A 27,964-nucleotide genomic window follows, 5' to 3' on the forward strand; every position below is an offset into this window, starting at 1 on the left:
TGTCATCAAATATGTGATTTCATGATATACAGATTTCCTAAAACTTGCAAACAAATTGATTTACACACCACTTTCCAATCTTCTGATCTGAAGTGATTTGATATCATGCATGTTTCCAGCATATGAAATATTCTTTGTTAGGGGAAATGTTATTATGTTGCTTATAAATTCCAAGAGTCAAACGCTTACCAGTGTGTAAATGGCTCTGGCTGGAACTCTAGCAGCTAGACAGATTCCTAGAGGAGCGCAGAAGTCCTCTTCCAAACTACAAACGGAATTGCCTCGCCTTTTCTTCCTGAGAACAGCAAAAATATGCACACAGGACGTACTATGTTTACTAAATGTAGTTCACTGCTTAAAAATATTCTGATTTGTTTGAAAGCAGTAACAAGAAAAGTGAATGAGCTGACAAGACTGACCTAGCTACTAATCAATTTTCTCAATTAACATAAGATATACACAGCACTTGACAACCATTCACATTCAGTATATTCCTGAAGTTGTTCACCTCGTTTTCAGTAGATATTTCTGACGACATCAGATGTAAGATAACATATTTTCATAAGGAAAGGTAAAATAAATGAAAAAAGCAAGAGCTTCCAAATCTGGAGTTAAAACATTTACTAAAACCTAAAGAGAAAATGGTACTCTTAACAACTGTGCAGGAACTGGGAGACCCTCGAAACTTTCACCATCAGATAAACAGCAATTAAAGCTTTCATTTTTGAGAGAAAGGAGAAAATCAAGCTGCTTTATTTCTGAAAAAATCCATAGATGTTTCTGTCCATCCTGTGAGAAGACAACTGAACACTATGAGTCTGAAAGGATGTGTAGCTGTCAAGAAGCTGTTTCTAAGAAACACAAATAGAGAAAAACGAGGAAAATTGGCAAATCAAACAAAGAAGCTGCTGCTGCTCTCAGAACAATGGACTGACAACCCCCAGGTCCAGACCTCAACCTTACTGAATGCATTTGGGTTCTTTCACTGATCTATTCTCTAAAGGTGGTGTTCATATTCACAGCAGTCCTGTGATCATAGTATATGCACAGTCTACAAGTGCACACTTGCACAATAATAGAGAAAAAAGGCTAACTTACTCAAACAGATCTCTGATGGAGCTGAGAATTCGGGGCGAGGTTGCTGAAGCAGACCTGTGAGCAACAGTGATCAAAGCAGATGGCAAAAAAAGAAGATGAAGAAACACAGAAGAGACACAGGGAGACATAAAAGACCGTAAATAAAAGGTCTGGGTAAGTTGTGTACTTCAAAGAATCTGCAAGGAGGATAGACCACCTCCTCATAGTCATTCCAGTGCCTCACTGTCACAGGTGTCACGTTCACACCTCAGCTGCTCCACCTCAACTGAATATTAAACGCTGTCCCCAAATCACTCTGTACTATATACTATATATGTCCAAAGGTTCGCAGACATCTACTCCACATCTACTCATCCAGTTTCTTCTGAAATCAAAGGTATTAATAGGAACAGCCTGTACTGTTCTGGGAAGGCTTCTCACTAAATGATGGAAGATTACTATGAAGTTTGGCTGGGAGTATTTAGGCATGGAGACCTTAGGCTCATGTGTGGAGTGTCTAATTCTATTGGTCAGTACTTTACTATTACAAACTGTGCATGTGTATTTGAACGCCTATGTCAGCAACAGGCAAATCTTACAGTATCTGAATTAGCTCATTAGGACCGTCTGGATACTTTTGGACACATACCATACATGCTGTCTGTCCACCATTTACTCAATGCACATCAAGCCATGTTTAGTATAATCTAATTATTTCCTGCTCCTGGTTCCATGTGTCTAACTCATGAGATCTGAGCGCTTCAGTCAAAACTCCTGTGCCTTCCATGAGCACTACAGCTTCCAGAACTCCAAACTAAATCGATAAGGGCTGAGCATTACAGTGATTTAACAGTTAAGAGGTCTGCTAAGTTTCATAATGACAAAATAAAATATGACAAAATATACTAATGCTTACTAAATATTATTTTTACTATTAATGATTACAATTATTGCACAAAGTAATGTAGTCAGTAAAATATGCTATAGTCGCCATGCAACAATGCAGCTCTTAATAACTTCGGTCCCGGCTGTGTATTTACACTATTTTAATGGTTGGATATCATTGTTGTCCAAAAAAAAGAAAGAAAAATACTAAATACTAAGAGATAGTTTTTTGGGGAGAAATAGCGATGATGTGTGCCTCCGCCAATCAGATTTTAGAACCAGAAGTATCGTTTTTATAATTTCAATTCACACTTCTATAACATGCAAGGATGTCTACTATTCTCTGGATCTCTTGATTCTAATATGCAAGTCATAACATATTAAGACTTATTAATCCTAATAAATACTTTCTAGATACTTTACTAAAATATAATAGATATTATTACCTGAAAAGTCGTCCACGGCTTCTCTCCAGCCTCTCTCCACTCTCACTCCTCTGTGATGAAGGCGATGATGGTAAAGATGCACTTTGAGGTACTCTTTTTCAAAAAATACATTAAATTAATGAATTAATTAACCACAAAAACATTTTATTTGAGTACACTGGTTGCTAAGTATGAAACATGCTGGATTCTGCTATGCAGTCTGAATTCTTATCAATTCTATGTTCTGTTCTCCAATTTGCTGTTTGAGGATGAAGTGCATTTTACAGTTTCAACAAGCATTTCAGCAAACATCTGTCAAAAACACAAGTGCACAATATGTATCTGTGCATCATACACTGTCTATCTCTTGAATTTCTGTGCATACAAAAAATAGAATGATGGTCAGTTATCCACCAGAACCAGTCATTTGTTAAAATCAGACACCAAACCTTTTGCAACATGTCAAAGTTTAATGCATCAGAACATGGCAGAATCTCAAGCTTCTTTAGCAGCTTGAACTGTAACATGCAAATCGCTTGTCATTAAAACAAACCAATTCCTGAGCAAATCAACAGGTATGTTAGCCTTTAGCTTCCTAGCAATTTAGCAAAGTTATGTAATAAAGTTGTATTAGTAATGCATACAGATTTGGTTATGGCTTATAAACAGCTTTGTCCCCCATTTTAGGGGGTTTGAAAGGGGAAACAGCTTATAGGAAAATTTGTTCATTTGGCTGTCATCTGCAACTCCACCAGGTCATACATGACCAGACTATAAGTAAATACTCAACACTGAAACATATTTGAAATCTCTGGTTTAATCTCACAAATAAACTTAGTAGTGTTTATAGCATTTGGCCCAATACCACACAAAAACATGTTTTTCAGCTTGCTCTGGCTACTGGTAACCAGCAAACTGATTGGTTCCTTTTACTGAAGGCCAGGACTTTCCCTGTAAACAGATGCCATGTTGTGTGTTACAAGCTTTCCCACTCATATTTCAATCAGTGACTGGTCTCCTCGCTCATAACATCTCTAGGGAAATTCATCAAACCTCAATGATTTCTGCGCAAGTTCTGCTGCTGAAATCGACAGTGTTCTCTCAATCCCTCGCCTCTCATCTAACAAACTTCACTTGAGCTAATATAGTAATGGAACAACCCTTAAGATGCTGTCGGTGATCCCTCCCCAAGTAGAGATACTCAGAGGAAAGAAATATTCTAAATGACATCACCTCTTAATCTCAAATTTCTCTCTCTCAAAAATGACTCCTAAGAAACAACCATTGGATTTTCATATTCTCTCACAGATGGACTTTTGTGTTGGACTTTAGCTGAATAATATTTCCATTGAAAAAAAGTGTAAAAGCTCATTTTCTTATTTAGCCCTATTCTATATCACAGTGCTTTCAGCAGTGTTTCAGTGTAGAAGGACTCAAGCTTTTCTTATTCATCATCAGAACTTCTAACATTAAAATGCTCATAACAACTGCACTCCCTTAAAAATGAGTGGATGAGTGCATGTTAAAGCCAGTACTGAAATGGGCAGTTGGAAACTTTGTACATGACCTTGTGTCAGTTTTAAGCATAATTTTTGCTGTTCTTCTGACATTTGCTGTTCTTCTACAAAGTGCTGCAGTGTCAGAGACAGACTGACACATCTGCCACACCTCACATTCTCTAAACTTCATTTAGTGTCCATCATGACAGAAAGCTCCCTTCTGCTCACCTCAATGCTTCACGTTCTGTCTGTCCACCTGTCAACCTGTCTGCTTCACTCTCACATTTAATAATACTACAAAATATGAAAGGTGCATGTCAATATATAAAACGAAAGCCAAAGTCCTACCTAGACAATAAAAAGGTTAATCATGCTGTGTGGTCACCATTGCCTTAACAGACACTGATTTTATTTTTACTTCATTCATTCAAAGCAGAGAAACCACAGGGTCTGCTGAGATGGACATGTTGGGGTTAACTCCTTTATTTAAGGCCAGACAAGGATGAAATTTACTAGGAAAAAAAGAGAATATCACTGATATTGATTGATTTCTTTAAGTTTCAGGATGATTAAGTCTTTAATAAGTAAACAAGACAGCGCTGTCGCCTCACAACAAGAAAGGCCTGGTTTGGATTGCCCAGTCAGGCGACTAGGGTCCTTTCTGTATGGAGTTTGCATGTTCTCCCTGTGTCTGTGTGAATTTCCTCCCACAGTCCAAAGACATGCAGTCAGGCCAATTAGAGCCAAGAATAAATAAAATGACTTTTCATAGCTCAACGATTCAATCCTGCAGAAATTTCACAAAATCTGTGGAATTCCCAGTCCCACTGAGATGGACCCCTGTAGATTGGATGGGCCCCTATGCATTATTTAAAGATGTTCAAATTCTTAACAAACTCTCTGGTGAAAGTCAGATGATCCTCAACTCTGTTAGGGTTAGGATTAGGGCCAGCGTGAAAGCTAGGCTTAGGTTTTGAGTTGAGGCCAAAGTTAACTTTAGAGTTAAGACCAGGGTTAGGGTTATGCAATGTTAAGGTGAATAAAAAAATATTGAGATGGATGTAAGTTAAATGCAACGTAAGTATCTATAAAGCATCTATAATGGTCTATTCAAACAAAATGTTACTGAATTCCCCTTGAAGACGATCATTATGAGATGATCATTATGAGTAGAAGGTCAATAAGCAAGTTATGTAACTACTAACAGTATTTCCCTTCTGGCATTGTGAACTTTTGAACATGCATCTCTCAAAACACTTTACACTTATTCACAAGTAAATATAATATTGAACTCATAGTCTGTTTAACAACATTAAAAGACATTACAGGAACATTTGTTTTCCATGTGGCCACAAGGTCCATGACCAATTAAGGTTTATCTGGAAAACGATTATTTTCTGAAACAATGACTTTCTGACGTCTCAAAACTGTTCTTTGATTCTGAGAAAGGAACGAATGAGTTACTGTTCAGCATGAATACTTACTCATAAATGTTCACCTTCTTATTAGCAGCTACTTCAAGCTCTCTATGAATACCAGCCTCTCTGGCTCTGAAACAGAGAAAAACATTTCTAGAAAGCAGAGATGAGGTTTGGCCAAAACTTCAAACAAGAGATAGCTGCAATTACGTTTTCATTGAGCCTCAACATACAATGCTGCATTAAAATAGGCCTATTGGGTCAAGATCAAAGATCTGTATGCCAATAACATGATCTTGGTGTATGCTGAGTTTCTGAGTTTAACTCTGGTTTAATCCATAATCTTGTCTAAGAGCATGAACATAATACTTGTGAACAAAAATTTGCCTCAAAGGGCAACGGGACTATTTTGCCATCTTCACTCACCTGACTCTCCTCTCGTTGCGCGAGTTCATGCGAGCAGCGGCCTGCTGTTTCCAGCGGATCATGTCCTCCAACAGTTCAGAGCCATAAAGCTTCTCCTTGCGATAGGCTGCCTCTGTGTGCTGGCAGCACTCGAGCAGGGAGTCATATTTATTCTTCAGCAGCTGGTTCCTCTCCTGCACCTCCGCCACACAGGACCGCAGTCTGCCATGCTCTAACTGCACTTCCTTTAAATCATCCTGCGTCTCACTCAACCTGATAACCCAGAACAGCGCACACTGCTATTGTGAAATACAGCCCGTGAAATCATCAGTATTACACCCTCAAAGCATGTTTACCAACAAATATGTGTAAAATGTGTAAATTAGATTTAGATTTAATGTTTGTTTCTTGTTTGTTTGTTTCTTATATTGTGAACTTGATAAAAAATCAAACTGAATTTTTAGATGTGAATTAATAGAGTTGCCTGTTTTTTTTGTTATATAGCCTTAAGGCCAAAAGAACACAGCACAGGTCTGTACACTTAGCAGTTAGAACACACGGTGTATGTTAAATAATACACAGGTTTGCATTATAAGTGAAATGATTTGTAAAAGCAAATTGCCCAATCTTAGTATCAATAGATAAGGTACAATCCACTGTGAGAAGACAAGACTGTGAGTATGACAGGATGTGCAGCTGCTAAGAAGCCATTACTGAGAAAAACGGACGCAAAAAGAAGCAAGTTTGAAGAAGCTGCTGGTTGTATCAGGACAATGGACTGTCCACCCAAGAGCCAAGACCTCAATGTGTTTGGGATTTGATTTTGAGGAGCAGAAATTGAAACCAAGTTCTAAGAGTGAACTTTGCAAGTTTGGAGAAATACTCCTGCAGATCTCTTTGGAAAACTAAAAGCAAGTCTCTTGGGAACAATGTAAGCTGTAACACAGGAAAAAGTGTCAACAAATGCTGAAAAAAACATTATATTCAGTTATTTTCTAAACTTAATGGCCATTTTGACTGGAAATGAAACAAATGAAGGGTAGTCTCTGGCTTCCATACAGTACTGTATGAACCTAGCATGTCAGCAAATAATCTACAAGACAATATATGACGTTCCATGTTCATTCAGGCAGAATTCTGTATAATATTAATAAAATCCTCAGTACAGGAGGAATTGCTCATTCGCACACATCTTTATCCTGTCTGTTAACTTAAAATAAGAAAACCACAACAAATAATGAAAATTCCTACAAAACAGTGCCATATGGCAAAAAATCCATTAAGTGAAATTCAGGTACCATGTATAACCCACTGGGGATACAACACAGAAAAAAAGAAATACTCAAAGGCATTTCTGTAATGATCACTGACATAACAAAAACTGAATTTTCCAAAGTATATGGAATGTTGATGACCTAAAAACAATTTTGGAGCACTTGTATTATACACTTCTATAACCCAGGAACAGCTCAACCAGTCTACATTGAAATCCTTGTAGTTACTGAATTATAAGCCCTATAATGTAATAAGCCTGAGATTTGAAGGGGTTAAATACATAAAAGTGACCTCCAAAGTTGGCTTATTACATACTAACTACTTACTATTATTCAGTAACCATAAGGATTTCAGTGCAATTCCTAGGTTATGGAAGTATGTATTAAAACTTTGAGCCTGCTGGTGGGCCCTGGCCATTTAAGAGGTTAAGGTGCGAAAAACCCAAGAACTCAGAGCTCCTCCAATACTGTAAGCATTAAGTATTATCCTGTATTCTTTTATAGCATCATCATTGGCCTTTTATCTTTGAAGTAGTCAGAAATGCAGGATATTTCAAGGCCTCCCAGACCCACCTGCAACTATTCTCCTGGCTCACACCTAAATCTATTAATTTATGTATTTATTTTAAATAATTTAAAGCAACTGTTTCCCAAAGATTCTTGCTGTCCAAATCCATAGTAGTCAGACTTCTGTTCTCCATACATCTTCCAGTGTAGCCGCACAAGAAGGCTGGGTTTCACTTAATGAGTTTTGTGGCATGTTCCATGGTGTTGTTGGAATATCATGATTTTGTTGCAGCTTTCCTTCTTTAAGTGAAGAGACAGGAAACACTTCAAAAACAGTTGCTAAACATTAGTGTATGACGTGCAGATGATCAATTCTCTTTGACTGCCAGCTGTATGATGTAGTCATTAAGCTGCATGTCAGTACTTAACACAGCTCCATACTCTTACACCATTTCAATACACCACAAATCTTGGGGACTATACTCAGGTCATTACAACATGACCAACATTTCCTGATGAAACACCACCAACATTTAACATACACACCAATGTTTGTATAAACATTAATCTTTTGTGATGTTCTGGTTTTGCTTGGACAATTCCAGGCAATAAACAAGGACACCCTGAGCCAGTGCGTTGCCGGCTGAAGTCAGGTTACAGTAAAGATCTCCCCCACCTTTATAACAGGTATGCTGATAAGAATCTAATTTCTCACATTCTTTATGAACGTTCAGTTCTACATGCTCTAAAGCAACACTGATGCACAGACAATGGATAACAACACTTCATAAATGTCCTGTAGCTTAAATCATTCTTTATGAAAACTGGAACTTTTACACTGACAAGCTCAAACAAACATACCTGAAATATCTTTGGAACAACATAAAATGTATAGACACTTCAAAATCGAGAAACGTGTTTGGACAAGAATGTCACGAGCTGACAAGGCGGCTTACCTGGCATGTTGCTTGTCAAGTACAGCTTCCTTGATTTTTATCTCCTGCTGTAGCTCCACGACTTGGTAAGCAAGCTACAAAACAGACATAAAAATAGACACGACATACTTATTATGCCGCAAAGCATCCAGTGAAGTACAGCAGTGTCAACTTGCTCAGACATGTTGGGGTTTGTTTATTTTTTACAGAACAGATTAGTGTGTAAGCAAGCAGATGACTCTCGCAATTTCCTCACACTTGTTGCTGTGTGGATAACCTTAAGGATCAGATTGCACTTGACTGGCAAAACTAAGAACCTGTTATGTCTCGTAATTTAGCTCTCTGGCTAATAATTAAATTAATTAAAGAGAAAGTAATATGCCTAATCTTTGCATTTTTCTGTTATAGTTTTGAGTGACTGAACAAAACCATTTTAAGAGAACAATGAGATTAGTAAAAACGTTTATTTAGATCTGAGATTGCAGGACTTATCTATATTGGCTTGGAATTAGTACTTGCTCCTACCTCACCAGTGGCTGTCTTCAGGGATGACAGTGAATCCTCAGATGAGGGAAGCAGCAGAGGCCTGCATAGATTATAAAGCAATTTAGTCATAACACTTAAGAAAACACATTTGGATAAATCTTCATGATTAGAGCATGCTATGGCTGGAGGGAAGCTGCATGCTGTCAATACAAACCCTTATATATAGATGTGCAAAGATGTTGTGAGAAAATTGTATTTAAATCTATTAAACTGGGCAGTAAGCATTCACATATGTGAGTCCAAAAATCTGAGACAACTAATAAAAATGCATCTATTTAGCTTTTTTTAATTTAATGTAAACTCTTTTTATTATAAATGACATTATTAGCATAACAGTCTGTGAGTGAAAAGTAGAATTTTTGAATGTTTATATAATTTCAGAATTTCTTAGTATTTGGTATCTCTCTTTTGCTTTAAGGGCAGTGTGAACTTGAGCAGCCATAAACTTATTGTGTTAAAATTTGAATACTGACCTAGAAACAATTCAGAATCTTGAACACATATTCTTCCTTTTATGTGTCATAATCATGCAAAACCTTTGTTGTTCACATCCAGGTTTAAATGAGAAAAACACTCTTGATTTTGAAGGTGGTCCCAGACTTCCCACAGTATTTTGTAGAGCAGAATGTTTAGGTAATGCTGGGCATCTCCATTTTAATCATTTTACTGCATTTGTACCTCTGTACAAATAAATGTTATATTTTTCTGCAGTGCTAATTCAGGTAAAAGCTATTTACGTTTTGTAAATGTTTATGTATCAGTAACAGCAGATATGAACATGAAAAATAATGGATATTGGCATTCGGTACTGCCACATAAGTGCATCCCTACATACGGCCAAGCCAAAATGCATAGTTGTAAACTTTTTTTTTTTGGGGGGGGGGGGTGACTATACCGACAGGAACTGCTGAGATGCATATACACTCTGTTCATCACTGGTCAGGACTGCTGCTGACCACATATTTGGGTAATGGACCATTCTGAGCACAGCAGTGGCAACTCACATGGTCTATTATTATCATTATTATTATTATTTATTATTATTATTGTCATCCTATTCTTTCCCACTGATGGATCTAACCACTGTAGATGTGTGTGAATGGCAATGAAGGACACAAGGGAAGCTAAGACTTCAAAATTAGCATTATTATCAAATAATAAAACAGTCTGAGGCGGTCATGAAGCCTAGAAGAAGACTTCCATTACACATATAAACAATCTTAGTTGTCTATTTCCTTCAGTTTTTGCTGTTTATCATTATATATTACATTACAAAAGTTAGAGCAGTTCCATTTCCCATTTGAATACTCATCATGAAACATTCAAACAGCTGATTTTTTTTTTTCTGCACAAGTCACTCAGAGTGGTCTGATGTTAAATGTTCCTTTTGGTAAAATATACTGAGTAAGAATTGTTCACAGTGGTGGTGACAGGAAACAGATGTCTCCAAAAGCTAATTCACCAGACGTTTTGACAATACAAGCCTAAAGCTTTTTAGGATTTGTTCTTTTAAACCTATTCATGGAGGTGAGATATGTGCAGGGCATTGTAATATTACATATAAAAACTCAGAATATATGTAGGTGCTCTGGTGGTTTTGCATAATAAATAAAATGACTAAATGTGTGTTGTAGACATGCTGGTAGACTGTTGACCCTATCACCACCTGTTTAAAGAATTTTTTTTTCTACTATGCAGCACTTCACATTAAACCATTCTCACATACTTTGTTTACACCCTAACAAGTACGCAGGATTAAAAAAAAAAATCTGTGAAATTCTCTTTTAAGGGCAGCTACACTTTTAAAACAATGATGGAAATAAGAACAGAAACAAAAGGAGACAGAGTTAGAATATTTTAATATGATGTTAGAGTTAATATTGTGGGTCCAAAAATAATGAAAATGATAATTCATCTGTGTGTTAAGACGGTCATGAATGTTAATGTCCTCCATACATTACGCCTATTTAAAAGCTGAGTTTCTAATCACTCAGAATTTTCATACAGTCCTGGTTTCAAGGACGTTATACGACTATAAAATCGCTATAAATAGTGGGATTAAACCGTTCTGGTGTGCATATTTACGGCTTCACAGATGGTTACTGTGTCTTCCACTGATGTGTGAAATAACTGTGTACATAGTGGCACGGCTGTGAGAGCGTTCACTGTATCTATCCTGTAGGCTCTCTCTGTGTACAGTGAACACTCATTTGTAACTCACTTTGTTGTACTTTAACCACTACAGCATGCCAGGGTGGCTTTTCTCAGCTGGAGTACCACACTATAGTCTTCAGCTGCGTATAATAAGTGGATGTTAAAGGTGAATTCCACTCATTTTTCAAAAAGTATGCAAAACAGACATTTAATATTAAAAACTAAATGGTGACGAGATAAACAAACAAATGTTGTTCAGAGTGGTTTGGTGTGAAATGTTCCATTCTAGAGAAGTCAGAATTGCTCTCAATGGCGCTAACAGGAACCGTCTGAAATGTGTGATGCCTCACAGAAAGTTATTCCATGAAAAGGTTACAAAAATGCTGCTTACAGGCCGACATTGTTTAATAGCTTTATGGAAAGGATTTGGCTTAAAACATATTCTTGCAACAACTGTAGCAGAAAGGTACAAGCAGGATGTTGTAAGGCAAAACAGAACCCTTGTTTTCTTCAGATATACCACTATTTTACCACTGTTTTTATCATCAACATTACACATATAACTCAGAGGACACGTGTAGGCTCACTGGACAGTTTGGATATTGTGCTGAGAATAGTTCACCACCCAAATCATATCTGGTCCTAAAGTGGTCCTTTTAACACGTTAGTTTTCAAATAATAATTCTTACAGTTATTAAATGAATAAATAAATCATCTCTGCAGTTCAAGTTTCAGTTCATATGCAGGGTACTGTAGAACCTCTGTTGATGTAAAAAGTTCTACTTTGTTGGAGACGTTGTGTATAGGGTTCTACACAGCACCAAACAGGGTTCCTCTATTGTTACCATGTCAAGTTTCCATCAATCGAAAGAACTTCACCATGCAAAGAACCATTTAAGCATAAAATGGCTCAACACAGAACTTGACAGAGCCTCTTTGCTATAGAATCCTTAAAGAACCGTCTTTTGTAAGAGTAGCCCATCAGTTACCTTGTCGCTGACAGAATCCCTTTGGTGATGAAGGCTTTCTGAGTGCATCTCTCCAGCAGGTTCACATCTGCAACACACAACATTCTGACTTCACAGGTTAACCACACGTTGATGAGCTTTTCTGTTCGCACCTGAGTGTCAATCTCCGCTCTGAATCAGTTGTGCTCACTCTGCTCCCCGCCTGAGACACTACAGTAACAGTAGTAGAGACACGGCAGGTTCGCAGGTAAACAAGACATATTTTGACGTTTTCCTCGGATTTATTGACGAGGCTGGAGTCAGCTGTTTTTTTTTTTTCGAATTTTCCCGTTCCACCTTAAATGCTGCGGCGGGTATTCTGGCGCCTCGAGCACAAAATTGACGCCAGAACGTAACTGCTACACCATTTAAGGTGGAACGGGGAAATTGAAATAAGAAGCTGACTTCGTTATTTATTTAACATCATTTCTCTGATTTGAGGAGCACGTTGAAAAACAAAGCACATTAGCGTGAGCCGAGTGAGCAGGCTGGAAAACCTGGAGCAGTTTTGTTTATGTTTTCGCCACTAATGTTTGAAATGCACAAAATTGACATGGTTGAGGTCAATAGAGGACACGCCAAGCCTCCCAGTCAGCTGTGAAACACCCTACAGCAGCTTCAACGTGTTAAACAGCAGTGCAAGTTAGTGTAAAATTTAGCATAGCCTACATGAGCGTATCACATCTTGGAAGAGAGTCTTCTGCGCTTTATCCCGACACTTCAGCTGCCGTATGATATGGCGTTTCCAGCTCTCTACTGTCAGTTTGGCATCGGGACTTTTCCTGCAGAGTCGCTCCTCAGGCTCCGACGTGGCCATGATTAACACACACAGGAGCGCCTCTTTCCGTCAGCACCGCTGATGGTGGATGTGCTCATGGTCAGCCCTGACGTTAGTAAGTCCTTTAAGCGGTCAGTTTGAGGCGGCGGACACAGCCGCGGTCAACACGAGAAGAAACTCGCAGCAACAAGTTAGCGAGCGCGTCACCGGGGGCGGACAGCCAATCAGCGCCCGGAAACTGGGATGCGTCATCGCCGACGACCCGCCCCGTAAAGACCGGGCTGCTTTTACACAAGCGGAAAATGAACGAAGACACTGGAGTCGAACACAAAAACAGACACGGGGAAGTAGGCAAGGTTTCTTTTTTGGGTGACTAACTCCACACTGAGGCACCAAACAATACTTTCCATCCTGGTTTTCTGCTGTGACTCAGCAGAACAGGCAGAACAGTTTCTGTCATTCAGTTTCAGCTAAAGACCCACTGCTGATGTACATTGACCCATTTTAAAATTACAGATTAACGATTTAAAAGCTCACTTCGGTGTGGGACTGGCTTCTGGCAAGGTCAGCAGTTTTACCTAAAAGTGTTGACGTTGAATATGACTATGACCTGGCATTTGACCTGGCCACAAATGCAAAGTCAAAAAAACATTTCCAGACATATGGATTAACCCTCGCAATAACAATTTAATCAAAGACCACCATTAAAAACCCTATCCACCCAATACTTAAGCTTAATCTAGGACTGGAAGCTGGCCAATGATGTGCCAAAACTGCTTAAGGGAAATCATTCCAGTTCCCACAAAAAAGCAAAACTGTACTCAAAGTCTTGAAAAGTCTTTAATATTTTAAAAACAAACAGGTATAAAAAGGTATTTACAAGCACTTCACAAAATAAAAGTCAGTGGACAAAGCCAAAGTGTGAGCAGGAGTCACATACTTCTGCAACACTTGCATTTGAGAGACAATGTGAAAAATTCAACGGTTTGTGCAAACAGTCGTTTTCAGGGACGACAGGAATCAGAACAGGTGGTTGTGACGGGGTGACACTGGTGTTATTAAAGCCAACGCAGTGATACTAAAACAAGGTCAAGAACCAAAACCACAAAACTACACGAGCAATGACAACTTCACTCAATGAGCATTCAACTCAAATACTGTTAATACTGCCTTTAATTAAATAATGAGTTAGTAAAGATAGTCATCTGAAGAAAAAAAACTGGCTTGGAACCACAGTGTACTGGTCTGAATGACTTACCTTGATGAATCTAGCCTTCTGTGTTTTACCCTGATAGATGTTAAAAGTTCTCATTGGCAGCTTTTTCTTTGGAGGAAAGATACCTTGAAATGTGTAAAAGAATTTATAATAAGCAGAAATCTTAGACCTTATAGGTAATGAATGGCAAAAATGATCACCACTGATAGTAATAAATCACTGTGCATTAATAAATAATTTGCAGAATGCTACCAATGTTAAACGAGCTTAGAACTGAAACGTTAAGGCTGTTTGAAATAAAATACTGAGGACGATTCAAGCAGGTGCTGTAACTCAAGACAAAGGCACCAAATACACTGCTTTTTGTTCAAGGCGTTTCAAAAATGAGGATTTTTGAATCAGGCACGTTGTCATCTGGACTGATAAAACATTCCCTCAAGTGTCCCAATGCCACTCGTCTGTAATAACTCAACTGCAGTCTGTCTTTTTTTCAGCCATGCGCAACAGGAGCATCTCTGAGTACTTCTCCAGCAGGGCCATGGCCCGGTCGTCCCTCAGCTGCCGGCTAGGTGAGTCTTCAGGAGGTTGCTGGGTTGTTTGATGGGCAGTAAGGCAGGGGTTCTGGGGGCAGAGAAGGTCCAGCTCCTGCAGAATCCCAGCAAAAGCCTCCTGCAGGATGCTCTTCATCTGCACATGCTGCTCTGACAACTCACTGATGGCCTGAAGCTACACGCAAAGAAAGGTAGAAAGAAGAAATGTAGACAACGTATCTGCCTATTTTATAAATGGAAGAACTGTAATATGAGTAAAACATTTTCTGCACACACAATATAAAAGTGGCTCATCAGATCTACCTAAAAAATACTGTGGTAACAAGCAACTGAACTAGTTTTATTCAACTTAAGAAATACATCATTTGTAATAATCATCCAATCAAAGTATTTATTCAGGTTGAATAAAACTAGTCAATTTACTTGTTACCACATGAAGTAATTTTAGGTAGATCTGATGAGCCACTTTTTACAGTATCACATCATGCTAAATGTTGATTCTAAGTTTGAAGTTTTGACCAAAGCACAAAAATATCAACAAGCCACCATAAAAAACAGAAGAAGTAGGAAGACGCAGAAGTCAGCATGGAAACTTTGTGCATTCCTGTAATCCTGTGACTTTCTTCATAGCAGTTTAATACCATGAAGCAAGCTTCCAAATTTGGCTCTTCTACACAACAAACCATCAGCAGTATGAGAATCATGGAAAAAAATTAGGCATACAACAGGGTGATAGACCTACATTTAAATGAACTGTTTAGTAGGGTTTCCTGCTGATCTACAGAAGTCACAAACTGCTTTATAATAATGGCAGCCCATCTTGTTGGGCCTTAACAGCATCTTAACAGCAATTAAACTGTTAATTTATTAATTAAGCTGAGCAACTTTTATATTTACAGAATCTACATATGCTTATATTGTGGCTCAAAGCTTCAAAAATGCTTTTCTTGTTAATACTAAAACTGAATCTTCCAACTGTCTTGCTTTTCTGAGGTCACCTTATTTTAACCAATTACTGTACAACCAGTTGTTTCATGCAAAGGTGCCATGTCACCTATTTATTGATTGCTAATAAAAACAGAAATCTTCTGTATATACAAATAGGCAAAGATTTTCAATAAACAAAAGTAAAGTGTCTTCTTTTATCACAATGTACATAATCACTATGTACATAAATATTTAAAATAAATACACATTTTAAATATATTTTGGCGCATAATAAGACTGATGTAATACCCTACATACACCACCAATTCAGGGAACAAAAACACTGGCCCTCACTTATCAACGTTGCACCCGGTCAAATCTGCTAGAAAAACTTCACTGACAGTTTTGTTTTTGTCTGTCATCTGCATGATCAAACTCATGTCTGGTGAGTCTCTGTAAATTTTTTGTAATAGTTTAACAACCTGAAAAAAAGGCAGATTTATTAAGTTTAGTTATAACTAAATTATACTAAAATAATTAGTTATAACTAAAAACGTTTGTGAGTATCATTTATAATACTATAAAAAAAAATGGAATACTATTAATAATTTGAGCACATGGCCTTTGAGCACAGCTACTGGCTCACTGCTCAATGCTGAAGCTGATTCTTCATGTGCACTCAAATTTCTGCTTGTTTACATGTCATTACAGGATGTTGATTCGAAAGTTTCATAAATCAGACACAGACTAGTTGGTACATTATTAAAAGCAGTTAAAACTGCCTTTGTCGCACAAATGCCTATGCTTTGCGCCATTCACTCAACAGCATGATATGCTGGATGACCTGGTCTGTGAGGTGTTATTTCATGTGCATTCTATTTAGTGAATTCTGAATTTAAGATGTTGACACTATGACTGACATTGAAGCAGAAATCTGCCGATTTCCACATACCACCTTACACCAGCATTATGATAATTTACATCTCATTCAGCCTGAATACAGAACTACTAATCATGTGTTATTCCACAATGACCTACCACACATTGTTCACATATGTTCACTCAGTTCACACACTTAACAGCTGTTAAGAGACCCAAACACTCATAAGTGTATTACTACAACAGGTGGTAAAATGCTTTTTCATGCATTTTCAGTTGCATGAATAATTTGTGAACATATGACAATCTGTTTAGCTTTATTTATTTTTTTAGTTACTGCATGGGGCATCTGACATTTTCTATCTGCATTAAAATAGTTTTACAAACATTTTCAGTCTACTTAAAAATCTGAAATGATGGGACAGAAGCAACTATTGCAAAATAAGGAGCTTAGCAGGAGATCCTGTTTACATCTTGTATTAATTCCATTTACTTTTCACTAAACTCTGTAACCATAAGAGATCTGAATTTACTTTACCTGCATAAAAAGCACATCAACACCTACTTCATTTCCATTTGACTTTTCCCCCCCGTTAGAAAGTTAGACAAGCTTGGCTTGGATGCTTTCATTGGTCCAGAGTGCAAGAAGGCTGTTGGTTTGGGGATTACTTCAGCCTCATGTATCCACCATCTTTTGTTTCACTGTTTATTATCTCACCTACTAGTCAGCACTTTACAGACTCATTTCGCTTATGTAATTATATACAGATAACTAAAATACATTCTATTCACATATGTGCAAAATGTGGTCAAGATCTGTTTCTGATCACCTCCAAATGTGGTGGTAATCACCTCACAATGTGTCCTGGGGTTGTTAACACCCGGCAAATTAACACTGATCACCAAAAACACATGTTAATGCAAGGTGTAAATAGGCCAATGATGTTAATGATCCAAAGAACTGCTATTATGAACCCATTTCCATGAGGTGCTTCACATATATATAAAAAAAGGCCAATTACAGGCATATAAATAAAAACCTGCTTAAGAACTTTAAACTTACTTTACTGTAAAAGCTTGCTGCTTTCTGCATGGTGTGCTGTAGCTCATTCACAATCTCCTTACACATCTGCAAAGTCATACATTCATCTAAAAAAAGTAGAACAGAAGTTATGAAAGGTAAATGTAGTCATGCCTGAAGTAAAACCTAACACTTAAGACTATTTTAAAAACACCAAATCTGCAGGGATGATATACCAAATATAAAAACATTTCAAAGCGGGGCACAACCTTATCAACGGATCTCTGTGCACCTGAAATTACTGCTCAAAAGCAGGCAATGTTAGTAAAGTGAAAATTAAATCAGACAAATTAGGACCTAAAACCCTGCATTAGGTTAGGACACCATGAAAAGTATACAGTACCTGAGTCTACAGGTTTTGCTCCCTCAGATTTGACCTCTGATGTAGTTGATTCCACTGTGTTGCACTGAGCCAGAGGTTGGGCATTTTCAAAGCTCTTCTTTGGCGTTGCAAGAGGGCTGCACTTCGCAGACAATGCACGCCCAGATGAGAGTCTGGTGGAAGACTTCGGTGTCAGATTCTTTTCAATATTACTGATCCTCTTTCGACTATCCTTTCCAAGTGACCGCATCTCAGTCGGACTCACCAAAGCCTGTCTACACGGAGGGTCAATATGCTGCATTTGTCTCCTGAGAGTTTTAATTGAAGCAGGTACCATGCTGGCACCGTGAGGAGCAGACAGGTCCAAGTGAAGTGCAGCCCGGGCACTGTGGTTACCCAGAGCAGGGGGTGCTGGAGGAGGCGCTTGCTTTTCGGGTATGGGTAGAAGGTGCTCTGTGGAATGAGTGCATTGAGGTAGGAGGTTCTCCTTACTCTCCAGATTCAAACTGAGGTCCTGGTTAGACAATGAAGCGTTCTGGAGCACTGCATTCCCACACTTGGGCTCTTCCACTTTCTCATCCACGGAGCTACTTTTGGTGGTGTAGGAACTAGCAAAAGGAGCCATGTCACTTTGGTGGGAGGATTTTGTGGTACCCAACGTAGAAGACACTTTATCAAAGGAGAGGTTGGCAGGTTTGGTGTCAAATATGCTTTGATTGTTGGCAGAATTTTGGACAGTCGCTTGTGAGACCACTGCTTTGTCTGTAATATCTGGAAGAAAAAGCATTGAAATAAAAGAGGAAAAAAAAAAAAAAATTTGTTAGAGGTTTCAGATGTGCATTTTTCCAATGGTAAATGAAATGAAAAATATAAGGATAGAACAGAACCTTCGAACCAGGTAGAACAAAACTGATGTGCCACCAATTAAGACCATGTGAAATCATCCCAATTCCCAGTGGTGTGAATAATTTTGAAATGTTGGATATTCAAATACTTTGCTCTTTTTTCACACATTCAAACACACCTCTAAGAATGTTTTTGCAGCGGAGGCTGAGGTGAGATTTTGGATCAGAGACTGAGAAGCGTTTCTTGGTGGCTAAAGGATGAGTTCAGAAGTTCTTATGTCAAGTGCACAATAATTTTGGAATTATATACTGCCTAATAAAATAATAACATTCTGTAATTTAAGCTAAAGTCGTTTACAATTAACCGTTAAAATCATCTTGTGGAATATCTAATTGCGATTACCTTAAAAATGGCACAACACAAGAAATGTAACCTACCGCCTCTTTGGCTTTTCTTCTGATCACTTCTTGTGGTATTTGGACCACAAGTCTGAGCGATAAGTATGGAATCATCCTTAAAATCACACAGAGACAGACAGACATATACAGGTGATGACTTTATGAGCATGTTCATTTCACACTCAACCACAGCACCTTTTCATATCACTTTTTGGTGTTTTTTATTTAACGTTTTTCACACTTTGCCCAACAACTCGGAAGTGAGAGCAGAAGAAAAATTTGTATTCTTGAAAATGTGTTCAGGAAAAGTAAAGTAGCAACCTTGCTGACAGTCTGAAATGATGCATTTGTACCCCTTAATTCATAAGAAAGCCTTATGATCATCAAATGCAATTCAACCACAAGTCTGATGCACATTTCATTTGGCACTATATGTCCATAATACCTCTGTTTTCTCCAGACTTGCAGAGCTAATGCTGGACTCATCTTGGATACTGGGCAGGCAAGTTCCAGGTCGACACACAGAACCACTTCCTGCTCCTGTACCACTGGAAGAGTAAGAGGACAAAAGTAACTTTTATTACACAATCCTGCATTGCATTAATCCAGACCCAGTAACCAACCACTTCCCCTGAGCTTTCTTAAAAAAGCAAAATTACATACAACGTGGTCACATACATACAAGTCAGCCACTCATACCAAAGCAATATATACTGACATAGGACCAATAGGTTAGAGTCACTGCAGAGCTGAGAATGATCCACACCCAATAACGCCCGCTCTGTGTGAGGTCCCAACCAATGAAGGACAGGGTAAAAGGGGGCAAAACATAGTATGCAGAGAACCAGCTGGACCACAGTCTGTAATTGTGGAAAAACAAAGTGTACCTATATGATAAGTGGAGCTGACAAAATGGACAATGACTGTAGTAATGGGTACTGTGGTCAACAACCCTATCTCTGTCCATAGCACACGGTTCCAGTAGTTCTGGTCCTTTCCTAGATATTCATTAGCAAGCTTTAGTCCAGCGCCAGTGTTTCTTTTTAGACAGCAAAGACTTCCCTCCTGGCACATCTATGTACATCAAATTTCTGCTGTTTTTTTCCCCTAATGGTAGACACATGCACTTCTAGATAAACAGTGGCAAAAGCTACCCATATATAGGCATATCAGTTTTAAAAATTAAAATTAAATTTGTAAAATGGCAGTGTTGTGTGTTTACATTCACATTTCCCACCCATAAATGCAATGTTGAGCTCAAAATGAAAATTCTAATTCAATACTGAGATTTTAATTCACCATTTGGTGCACTAGTACTGACATTTTATTTACATAAAAGATTTAGATGTTTTATGAGTAGCTTGACATAAATTAAAATGTATTTCCAGAACTGCATATTTACGCTTTATGTGATGATGCAATAATTGTGTCAAAATAATAATTAATGTCATTTATCTTATAGCATTTTCACTCTGTAATAAGGCATTTAAATTGCATCATCAAAGAGAACACCAAGCTAAAAAGAGGGCAAAATTCAAATGTGAATGGAAAACAGCACCTCTTCTCTTTGCAATTACATATTGTTGCCTACTGTGCTCTTTGCCAGAAAGCCTTTGAAAACACATTGAACCAGACTGCATTTTCATTTCAGACACCCCAACCTACATTGTTAAAGATTTCAATCAACAGCTTAAATGAAAATTTTATGTGCATCTTCAAATATGTTTGGTGGAAGAAAAAAAAAAACTTTTTTTTTTTAAGTGCACTTGTGTGTGTATGTGTGGTGATGTAGACTGACCGAACGCGGCTCTGGAAGCGTGAGAGGAAACGGGTAGACAGACTGAGCCGAGGGTTGAGGAAGTTGCTCTCATTAGTAGGCTGTAGAATGCGAAGATCTGTGTTGAATTTCTCTATGGAAACAGTTACAATAAGTAGTTACAAAAGTCCTTCTTGTTTTTACTTGCACGTGGTATATTACTGACCTACTGTTAAGCATGGGTATAGTATATAGTTTTTCCACCTGCAGACTGAAGATGTTCATTCAAGATCACATGTCTTCAAGTACAAAACCACAAGTTCATCTTTATTTGTAGGCTATTACTTTGTGGGCTGGTTTCCAGCACAGTCTGGTAGTTCCCCCTACTCAAACATGAACCTGGCAATCAACATAGGATTTGAATGAGAAGTGTTCTGAACAGGGAAATCACCAAACTGTGCTGGACACTGACCCTCCAGCACAAGAGATGAACTTGTTGTAGAGCCTACAAAATCCATGGGCAGGAGATTACAGAAAAACTATGATGATAAAAATTGGCTTACAAATCAGTGCTGACTATAAATAACATCAAAATGTAACATCACTTTAAATAGTTAAATACAAAATACAGCAAAGAGACAGACAGCATGTTGTACCATTAGAGGCCACAGCTAGAGTGTCAAAGTGCTGGCGTAGAAGTGTTGCAGGCTCTTCATCCTCCTCTTCCTCCACTCCAGAACTACCCACAGAGCTTGCCTGACTGAGTGAGTCAGTATCCTCTAAAATGTAAGATATGTTCATACAAATGAGTATATTTACTGGCTATATATAAAAGTTGAAGTAGTGTTACAGTAGTTTAGGATACTAAAGATCAATAAAGTAACCACATAATTACTAACTGATCCTTAAAAATAATTATAATGCTGGCAAACTCACGGTCATGGGCCTGATCACTGTGCACCTGGTCACTCTCAGCTGAACAGGCACTGTCTGGACTTAGCTCCTCTTCTGGATCAGTTTCAACACCCTCACAAAGGGCCTTCACATCAAACTCCCTGTAAAGAAAAAGCACAGGGACACTCTAAAAACTATGTGGTGGTATTCCTTTGGGGGGCATATTAAGGGCTGATCAGTTTGATCAGTCACTAAGACAAGCACACAAATATGAGCTTTTGTAAACCACTGTAAAAATTAAGAATTAAAAAAAAATAAATAAATAAGTTTTAAGCAGTTTACCCTTCTCCAGCAGTGGATAGGGCAGTGCTGTTGGCTGGGTAGAGGATATAGTCATTGTTCTCTGAAGAGCTGAGCCTGCTAAACTGTTCAGACCCCTAGAGCAAACAGAAACATCCGGTCATACTTATTCATTATGCCCCAGATAAATGGACCTGGACACATCAAGTTCGAGTCAAGATCAAGACTCTGTAGTAGAGTCTGAAGCATGACTGAGGCCAGGAGTGGTCAAAACCAAGACCAGATTAGAATTTTTACAGAATCTAAAAATAAAAAGGTATATTCATTATACATGATGTATATTAATTCATAATATTTTATCAAATATTCTGTAAAACCATTTGATAATATGTAGCCTAAAAATATTACCATTGCTTGTTTGTTTTTTTCAGTCTTAGTTCAACTTTGCATTGTGAAAAATGAGGTACTTCTCCATCCTTTCTTCTCTAAAACATATTCAGAACCACCACTTAGTCAACTGATTGTAGAACAAACAACATGCATCCATTTTTATGATTAAATGAAAACAGTAATAATAGTATTCTGATCTGCTTTCGGGAGATGCTTGGATTTTGGAACCAATGAACATCAGCAAACAAATAATACCCAGTTAAGTCATCATAGAAAGGATCAATTAGATCCTCAACTGAAATGTAGTGCATGAAGAGCAAGAACGGTTTTATTCTGTTTGAAGAATAAAAATCAGTTTCCAGTTACCTCAGATAGAGGCTTTGCACATAGCTAGTCTCAAGAAGAATTTCCGAGTCCATCCAAGACTGAGCCCGGGCTAGAATACTCTGATATTACTTAAACAAGTTCTCACATACCAGACTACAAAATAATGACTCACGTTAACTAAAACTGGAGCTGTTTGTGAAAATATTTTACAAGAAGAGGACACATTCGTACAGCTTATGTTGTATAACTTAAATTTTTCATTCTGTTGACCGATACATAGTTAAATCACATACACATCAAGCACAGAACGCCTATTATGCTAATGTAATGAATACATTTTAACCCCCCTGTATTAACTTTTTTGTTCAGAACAATCTCAATTCATTTCTCATTGGGATACACATAACATTAGCTTAAAACAGATATTCAAATAAAAAAATTGTTAAAATGGCCACAGTACACTATTGCAACTTAATGCTACTCTACAAACCCTCTCTGTGTCGTCTTCCTCTTCTACATCACCCTCTTCCTCTTCATCTAGAAGACTGTCTAGGCTCTGAGGATGAAAGTCCACATCTTCATGTCCATCCTTTTCTTCTTCACAGTCTTCCTCATCCTCTTCTGCTCTACTGGGAGTGTGAGAGAGGGGCAGTTGGAGACTCCAGGTCTCCAGCACTGAACGAACAGCCAGTGGGTCAGCACGTACAGCCCAGCGTCCTTGTGGCTGGTGGCACTGAGTGACACTAGGACCAGTGGGATTCACACTGCTGCTAACTCCAGCACCCTACATACAGAAAACAAACAAACAGTTGACAGTGGTTAATGCTCAACAGGTCTATTACTATATGTATGAGGCTGCTTAAAGGGACCATGGAAAATCTAATTTAAAATTTTATGTAGTACACAAACATTGTTGAAGTATTCATTCAGCAGTCTATACAGTGCACATATGTAAACAAAATGGCCTATATGAATGTTGTCATGTCACAAAAACAACAACTTTTACATATATCAACCTACAAATTCACACGGAGTGTTTCAGCCTGGACTGCATTTTCAATGAAGCAGAATACAGAGTAACCAAATAGATCATAGATTACATACATGTACATATATCAGTCCTAAAGGCAGAATAATAAAAACAGCCTGGTTAATTCTAAAACAAAGACAGACTGGATTGATCAAGTAAAAAATTAACTAATTATCACTGGGTAGATAAAGCCACATAAGTGGTTTAAGGCGGTCTTAGGAAAAATGGAAAAGAAAAATACAAAACAAAAAGTACACTAACACACACACACACACACACACACACACACACACACACACACACACATAAGTAAATACTCTCCAAACTTGTTTCACAGAGGGACAGAGAAGTTAACAAATCTAGGTCTCACCTGGGTCTTTGACTGTACACCGTTCAGCATGATCAGTTCCTTCTTTATTATTATTTTTTAATTATTTTAATTATTTTTTTTATTTATTATTATTATTTTCTCTCTTTTTTTTTTAACACACAATCGTTCACACAGTACACAGTATGTACCAATTACGTAGTTCAGAGTACATACCAATCTGCGGGCCCACATCGGCAATCGGCCATTGGTCTGTGGCATCATGAGATCCAGACTCTCTAAAACAAGCCAACATATACATGATTAAATCAAAGTTGACCTAACTCTGTTCAAGTAACACGTTTAAAATGGAAGTGTCCTTAAATAAAAAAATAACAATAACAAAGTATGTTTTAAATTAAATTTAATACAACTCATGAAGAAAGAGACATATTAAAGAAACTGAAAAATTGTAAGATAAAGATATAGATGATAAGGGTAAAGACAAACTAAATCCCAGACCACTGAACACACGATCGTGCCCAAAAATAAAAAATAGTATGCAGTATGTGATCAGAATTAATTTCTCAAAATCCTAAAAATAGATCTTTAGATAAAAGGGTGCTATTTCTAAACTTTACCACACCATTTTCACTCTTCTGCCATGAAATACTGACCCATAATCACAAGATCCCAGGACCTCGGTGTGGATATAGAGGACAAAGATTTTGGAGGCAATTCTTAAGCAGGCAGAGAGTTCATCTACAGTGTGTGAAAAAGTATTTGCCCCTCACACGATATCTTCCATTTGTTCTAATTTGTCATATTTCAATGTTTCAGATCATCAAATTAATTTGAATACACATACATACATACATACACACACACACACACACACACGTACACACACACACACACACACACACAACCCCAATTCCAATTAAGTTGGGGCGTTGCGTAAAACATAAATAAAAACAGAATATGATGATTTGCAAATTCTTTTCAACCTACATTAAGTTGAATACACTACAAAGACAAGATATTTAATGTTCAAATGGATAAACTTTATTGTTTTTTTGCAATTATATACTCATTTTGAATTTGATGCCTGCAACATGTTCCAAAGAAGTTGGGACAGGGGCATGTTTACCACTGTGTTACATCACGTTTCCTTTTAACAACACGCAATAAGCGTTTGGGAACTGAGGACACTAATTGTTGAAGCTTTGTAGGTGAAATTCTTTCCCATTCTTGCTTGATGTACAACTTCAGTTGTTCAACAGTCCGGGGTCTCCTTTGTCATATTTTGCGCTTCATAATGCACCACACATTTTCAATGGGAGACAGGTCTGGACTGCAGGCAGGCCAGTCTAGTACCTGTACTCTTTTACTATGAAGCCACGCTGTTGTAAGATGTGCAGAATGTCTTTTTTTTTTTTAAATGCAGTGCCGCCTGAGGGATCAAAGGTCACGGGCATTCAATGTTGCTTTTCTGTCTTGCTGCTTACTTGCAGAGATTTCTCCAGATTCTCTGAATCTTTTGATGATATTATGGACTGTAGATGATGAAATCCCTAAATTCCTTACAATTGCACATTGAGAAACGTTGTTCTTAAACTGTTGGACTATTTGCTCACGCAGTTGTTCACAAAGTGGTGAACCTTGCCCCATCCTTTATACCCATGCTTCCTTTATACCCAATCATTACACACCTGTTTCCAATTTCCAATCCTGTTCACCTGTGGAATGTTCCAAACAGGTGTTTTTGAGCATTCCTCAACTTTCCCAGTCTTTTATTGCCCCAGTCCAAACTTCTTTGGAACGTGTTGCTGGCATAAAATTCAAAATGAGTGAATATTTGCAAAAACCAAAAGTTTATTACATTAAATAATTAAATATCTTGTCTTTGTAGTGTATTCAATTGAATATAGGTTGAAAAGGATTTGCAAATTATTGTATTCCGTTTTTATTTATGTTTAACACAACGTCCCAACTTCATTGGAATTGGGGTTGTATACATACACACAATATATATATATATATTTGTATTGATATATTGATATATATATATATATTTGTAAATGTATTGCATTTAAATGATCATTCCACATACTGAAGATTTTTTTTTCAAAACCTATACCACCCATGTGAAAAAAGTAATTGTCCCTTTAAACCTAATAACTGGTTGTGCCACCCTTGGTAACAACTGCAAACGTTTGTGATAACTCACGATGAATCCCTTACATCACTATGGAGGAATTTTAGCCGACTCTTCTTTGCAGAATTGTTTTAATTTGGGTACATCGGAGGATTTTCGAGAATGAACTATCCCATTTAATGTCTTGCCACAGCATCTCAATGGGATTCAAGTCAGAACTTTGAAGGAGCCATCTGAGTACCTTAACTTTGCTTCTTTTGAGCATCAGGGCAGACATTCTCCTTCAGGATTTTTTGATAGAGAGCAGAATTCATGGTTCCATGAATTATGATAAGTCATCCAGGTCCTGCAGAAACAAAGCAACCCCAGACCATCACACTACCACTATGTTTGACTGTTAGTATGATGTTCTTATGGTGGAACGTGTGGGGTGTTGGCTTTCTGTGTGATGTAACAGGACCCATGTCTTCCAAGAAGTTCCACCTTTCACTCATCAGTCCTCTTCTTATTGTAGAAATGTGTACCTTAACGCTAACTGGGGCAAGTGAGGCCTTGACTTCCTGGATGAGCTGTTGAAACGTTCTTAGTGAAATTTTGGTAGGCCAGCCATTCCTGGGAAGGTTCAGCACAGTTTCAAGTTTTCTCCATTTGTGGATAATGGGCCTCACTGTGGTTCACTGGAGTTCCAGAGCCTTAGAAATTACTTTGTAACCCTTTCCAGACTGGTAAGATTTCAGTGACTTTGTTGCTGTATTTGAATCTATTCAGAACGTAGCATCCTGTGCTGCTTTTTGAGACCTTCTAGCCTGCTTCACATTGCCAGACAGGTTCTATTTAAGTGAGGTTTGGATTCAAGAGGTTTAGCATTAATCATGCCTGGGTGTTGCTAGTGAAACTGAACACAATAGTCAGTTGAATTTGGTTAACTGGTTGATGTAGCGCCTAATGGGGCAATTACTTTTTCTGCATTGGACCAGGTTGAACAGCATTTTTTCTTCAGTAAGTGAAATCATCATTTAAAAACAGTGTTTTGTTGACTTGAGTTATATTTGTCTAATATTAAAATAGCTTGATGGGCTTTTTTTGAACAGCATGACAAATATGCAAAAATAGAAGTAACTGGAAAAGGGCAACCTGCATGTAATATGTGTATTTGCTAAGTTTATATAATATATATACCTACACACATGAATTTGTACAGTGCGCTAAAAGTATGAGGCATGAGGAAATGCTCAAATATTACAGATCTATCTTCTTGGTATACTGCATCCCAAAATGCAATGCGGTCATTTCAGGAGGACATAACCAGCGGTCATATGACCCTTGGACACTGAATACCAGACTACAATATGATGAATTCCATATACTTTACAGTACATACACAGTACACTTTTTCAATCATATGACTGTAAAAAAAACAATTTTGTTACATTTACTCACCGATAGTGGTGTCTGTCCTGGCTGGAGTGTGGGGGATTTCCTCCACTGTGCTATCTGCTTCTATTTCTTCTGTCTTCGCTAGTCCACTGCGAGGTACAGCAATATAAGTCTCCCTCCTAAAATGGTGCAAGACAAAATACATTGAGCCTACAACTGTTCCACGGATCTTTTGTTTCCTTACAGTTCTTGGCGCTTGAGGCATTAAAATGATTCAATAATTATAACAGCATGT

At 37.8% G+C, this 27,964-nt stretch overlaps 2 protein-coding genes across 3 annotated transcripts in view; both read right to left on the reverse strand.

Annotated features, from left to right (window-relative positions):
- The window catches only part of LOC108440365 (protein Atg16l2-like), a 37,361-nt gene extending 24,255 nt beyond the window's left edge, over positions 1-13,106 (reverse strand). The window contains exons 1-9 of the mRNA XM_017719205.1: positions 12,802-13,106; positions 12,115-12,181; positions 8,951-9,011; positions 8,447-8,520; positions 5,731-5,982; positions 5,371-5,436; positions 2,409-2,501; positions 1,099-1,152; positions 190-295 (exon numbers count right to left, since the gene is read on the reverse strand). Of these exons, the coding sequence (XP_017574694.1) occupies positions 190-295; positions 1,099-1,152; positions 2,409-2,501; positions 5,371-5,436; positions 5,731-5,982; positions 8,447-8,520; positions 8,951-9,011; positions 12,115-12,181; positions 12,802-12,949 (921 nt within the window). The 5' untranslated portion in view covers positions 12,950-13,106. The remainder of the gene's footprint in view (positions 1-189; positions 296-1,098; positions 1,153-2,408; positions 2,502-5,370; positions 5,437-5,730; positions 5,983-8,446; positions 8,521-8,950; positions 9,012-12,114; positions 12,182-12,801) is intronic.
- Positions 13,107-13,737: 631 nt separating this feature from the next.
- wdr62 (WD repeat domain 62) overlaps positions 13,738-27,964 on the reverse strand; it is a 33,306-nt gene continuing 19,079 nt past the window's right edge. For both annotated transcript variants that reach the window (XM_017719204.2, XM_037546757.1), the window contains 12 exons: positions 27,733-27,848; positions 24,372-24,433; positions 23,288-23,581; positions 22,123-22,217; positions 21,823-21,941; positions 21,543-21,665; positions 20,929-21,040; positions 19,576-19,678; positions 19,170-19,245; positions 17,908-18,657; positions 17,547-17,632; positions 13,738-14,852 (listed from right to left, as the gene is read on the reverse strand). In XM_017719204.2, coding sequence (XP_017574693.1) covers positions 14,595-14,852; positions 17,547-17,632; positions 17,908-18,657; positions 19,170-19,245; positions 19,576-19,678; positions 20,929-21,040; positions 21,543-21,665; positions 21,823-21,941; positions 22,123-22,217; positions 23,288-23,581; positions 24,372-24,433; positions 27,733-27,848 — 2,194 coding nt within the window. In that variant the 3' untranslated portion in view covers positions 13,738-14,594. The remainder of the gene's footprint in view (positions 14,853-17,546; positions 17,633-17,907; positions 18,658-19,169; positions 19,246-19,575; positions 19,679-20,928; positions 21,041-21,542; positions 21,666-21,822; positions 21,942-22,122; positions 22,218-23,287; positions 23,582-24,371; positions 24,434-27,732; positions 27,849-27,964) is intronic.

The sequence above is a fragment of the Pygocentrus nattereri genome, chromosome 17 (assembly GCF_015220715.1).
Source record: "Pygocentrus nattereri isolate fPygNat1 chromosome 17, fPygNat1.pri, whole genome shotgun sequence".
In the NCBI taxonomy this organism is placed as follows: Eukaryota; Metazoa; Chordata; class Actinopteri; order Characiformes; family Serrasalmidae; genus Pygocentrus; species Pygocentrus nattereri.